The sequence below is a fragment of the Salvia hispanica genome, unplaced genomic scaffold, assembly GCF_023119035.1.
Source record: "Salvia hispanica cultivar TCC Black 2014 unplaced genomic scaffold, UniMelb_Shisp_WGS_1.0 HiC_scaffold_619, whole genome shotgun sequence".
NCBI classification, from domain to species: Eukaryota; Viridiplantae; Streptophyta; class Magnoliopsida; order Lamiales; family Lamiaceae; genus Salvia; species Salvia hispanica.
Genome location: NW_025952376.1, coordinates 1 through 4,000, shown reverse-complemented (window position 1 = coordinate 4,000; position 4,000 = coordinate 1). Strand labels below are relative to the sequence as shown.

General features: G+C 41.5%; 1 protein-coding gene across 1 annotated transcript; it reads left to right on the top strand.

The window, feature by feature from the left end:
- Positions 1 to 1,144: 1,144 nt before the first annotated feature.
- Positions 1,145 to 3,188, top strand: LOC125199674 (the record flags this gene model as incomplete). Its single annotated transcript, XM_048097614.1, has 2 exons — positions 1,145 to 1,649; positions 2,997 to 3,188. Coding segments are annotated over exons 1-2 (472 nt in total), but the record flags the coding sequence as incomplete, so codon positions are not given.
- Positions 3,189 to 4,000: the final 812 nt, after the last annotated feature.

Sequence of the window (4,000 nt, the reverse complement as noted above, 5' to 3'; positions counted from 1 at the left end):
GGTATTTATACTATGAGTCCAAAAATAGAAAGTTGGCCCACAAAATCTAAAAACTCGGCATAATCGCCCGGTCGGGCGTTTTTCACATGCCAAAATGCCCGGCCCAGGCGTTTTCCCTGTCCCCGGGCGATTTTCACAAGCGAAACGCCCGGTCGGGCGTTTTTCCCGAAGCTCCCGGCCTTCTCTGCGCGACTTCCGTAAAACCGCCATAACTCCCTCATTCGGACTCCGATTGGGATGTGCAAGATACCCACGCGAAGTTGTTCCCAAGACGAAGACAATGGTGGCAGTTTCATAGCTTTCGGATATCATCTCGATAGGACGGATTTCGGTTGAATCCAGCTGTAGCTGAAATCCTTGACGCACGGCCTCCATGATCGTATCATCCTCCCCTTCTTGGAAAGGATTTGTCCTCAAATCCGAGCCTTCTCTATTCCTCGCATCCTCGGGAGGCCCTCTAGCTTTATTGGATCCTTGGCATGTCTTCTCTTTCATCTTTGGGCCCCAATCAACCCATGGTTCACGCCGAAGGGAGGACCCTTGACGTCGAGCACCCGTGGTCATATCATCCTCCCCTTCTTGGAAAGGATTTGCCCTCAAATCCGGATTCCGTACACCTATAAAATAACACGAGATCAAATCAAATATCCATGTAGGATGATAGAGATTAAGACCACTAACGACTCTAATAGAAGTCACTATACCACGACGGTGGACACACTCTAACAAGCTCAAAAACTAATACATAAGCTATGTTGAAACAAATACCCAGGCAATCTTTTACATTGAAGTCCCAAACAAAACCATGTGATGCATAGTCTTTGACAAAATGACAATAAAAGATACCAACCCCACTAAACGGCTTGATTGTCATGCAATGAAAACAAGTATTATGCCAGACACAAGCTTCACACAATTTGACTCTTTTTGCCTCAAACATTTCCACATTATCTATACCCATGTCCTTCAACATCTTCACAAAAGATTTGGCATTCTCATCAAGACAAGGCATATACAAGAAAAGGGTCCTCATATGGTGCAAAATGGAAAGTTATCAAGAGAGGCCTAAGCACAAAAATCTTATTCCCACGCTCATGCAACGAACAATACAAACCAAAGAGGTAACTCATCAAGTAATTTGGCTACACCCTCTTCTTTCCATTTATCACATAAGTCTCTTGATGTATATGGAAATGTCTCCTCTTCGAAGAGCTTAATCCAAATTAGTAGAAAAAAAGAACGAGAGAGAGAGAAAAGGCTTGAGAGTGAATGTGAGTCTAAAAAGCCAAGAGAGCGTGATAAAAGACAAGAGTGTGAGGTGCAAAAGTCAAGAGAGAGTGGTGGGGGTGAGAGAAAAGAAAAATATCAAATGAGAGAAAAACCACAAGCACAAGTGAGTAAAGGGTGCTTGTTAGATTCTAAGGTCAACCTTGGGTGGGCACCAAATGATCCTTTGCCTCTTGCCCTTGGTGAGGAAACTAAACCCTTACCCACTAACACTTCTTCTATGTCTTTTTGTGTTCATGAATTTGTAGGAAATTTAATTGAAGGCATGGAAGTGAGGCATCATGTTGTACATGGCTTGGAAACTACTCACCCGGAGAAGGAACAAGAGGAACGAGGGCAAGTGGATGAACTCCTTGCCCAAGGTTCAAGTGCACTATCCTTATCTCCTTGTGATGTTTCATTGAATGAGATTATATTAGAGAAGCCCCTTTGTGTTGATAAATTTGTTATTGATGTCTTGTGTAAAAAGTGGTCTCATGAGCTTGAAACTTTGAATGCTAAATCTACCTTTGCACCATATATTGATCCTTTCTTGGTAAAATCAAGCATTGAGAGACATGACATTTCTCTTGTGGCTTCTACCTTGAATGTTGGAGTGACTTCCTTGTATGCTAAGATGCCTAAGCTTTCATTTGTTGGTAATTTTGAGCTTCATGTGTATGTGGGTGAGGATAGTAAGACCAAGAAGAGTAACGTGGATAATGACTTTAGAACTTGGTGTTTGCTATGTCTTCATTGCAAAGTGGTTAAACCCTTCAATGGGATTGGAGTGTTCTATGGCCGTTTTGTGAAGGATTTTTCCACTCATATGTCTCTTGTTGATGGTGTTGTGATTAATGACATAAAATTGCATCGTTCTCATGTTTGTGGTATTATTTTAAAATTGTTGGAGCATTTGTGTGGGGGTAATTTGGAAACATTTCTCTTGATACTTGATGTTGCTTCTCATAAGTTCCCCATGCATGATGTTGTTCTTACTCTACATGTTGTGCATGAAGGTATATGGATGCATTGCTCATATATTTTTGATCATTTCTTGAAATTGTTGGGACAATTGAGTGAGATCCCTTGTAATAAACTTGGTTTGTTGGTTGAGACACTTTCTTGCAAACTTAATGTGAATTATCATAAACCTCCTCTATATCCTGACCTAGAGTTTGTCAATTTATGGAAGAGAACTTCTTATTTGAGCAAGAATGGTGTGTTAATGATTGAAAATGATTGTTCGTTGCATGAGCGTGAGAATAAGATTTTTGTGCTTAGGCCTCTCTTGATAACTTTCCATTTTGCACCATATGAGGACCCTTTCTTGTATATGCCTTGTCTTGATGAGAATGCCAAATCTTTTGTGAAGATGTTGAAGGACATGGGTATAGATAATGTGGAAATGTTTGAGGCAAAAAGAGTCAAATTGTGTGAAGCTTGTGTCTGGCATAATACTTGTTTTCATTGCATGACAATCAAGCCGTTTAGTGGGGTTGGTATCTTTTATTGTCATTTTGTCAAAGACTATGCATCACATGGTTTTGTTTGGGACTTCAATGTAAAAGATTGCCTGGGTATTTGTTTCAACATAGCTTATGTATTAGTTTTGAGCTTGTTAGAGTGTGTCCACCGTCGTGGTATGGTGACTTCTATTAGAGTCGTTAGTGGTCTTAATCTCTATCATCCTACATGGATATTTGATTTGATCTCGTGCTATTTTATAGGTGTACGGAATCCGGATTTGAGGGCAAATCCTTTCCAAGAAGGGGAGGATGATATGACCACGGGTGCTCGACGTCAAGGGTCCTCCCTTCGGCGTGAACCATGGGTTGATTGGGGCCCAAGGATGAAAGAGAAGACATGCCAAGGATCCAATAAATCTAGAGGGCCTCCCGAGGATGCGAGGAATAGAGAAGGCTTGGATTTGAGGACAAATCCTTTCCAAGAAGGGGAGGATGATACGATCATGGAGGCCGTGCGTCAAGGATTTCAGCTACAGCTGGATTCAACCGAAAACCGTCCTATCGAGATGATATCCGAAAGCTATGAAACTGCCACCATTGTCTTCGTCTTGGAAACGGCTTCGCGTGGGTATCTTGCACATCCCAATCGGAGTCCGAATGAGGGAGTTATGGCGGTTTTACGGAAGTCGCGCAGAGAAGGCCGGGAGCTTCGGGAAAAACGCCCGGCCGGGCGTTTTTTACTGTGCAAAACGCCCGGGGACAGGGAAAACGCCCGTTTTTTTAGATTTTGTGGGCCAACTTTCTATTTTTGGACCCATAGTATAAATACCTCTTGATGTCATTTCTTTTCCTTAGACTTTGATGAAATTAGATGCTTGAGAGCTTTGTTTCCTCTTGGAGAGGGTTTCTATCCAATTCCTAGATTTAGGTTGCTTGGTTCATCAATTCTTAGTGAAGTATGGATCAAGTAGAGGTATGCTTCAAGGTTTGTGGTTTCCTTGAAGATCTAGCCATGGATGCATGTTAGTATGTTGTAAGTGTCTTAGCTTGCCTCATCAATGACTATGTATCTCAATTTCCACCATATCCAATGCTATTTCCTTCTTTGTTTATCTTAGTTTCCTATTTCTTGTTGGGTTGCCATTATTGATACAATAGAAAATCTACTTCACAAAAATATTAGATCAATCACCTACAAATTGGGTAAATTCTTGGGAAATGGATCACAAAATACATGGATCCACATCATTTGGTATCAGAGCCTA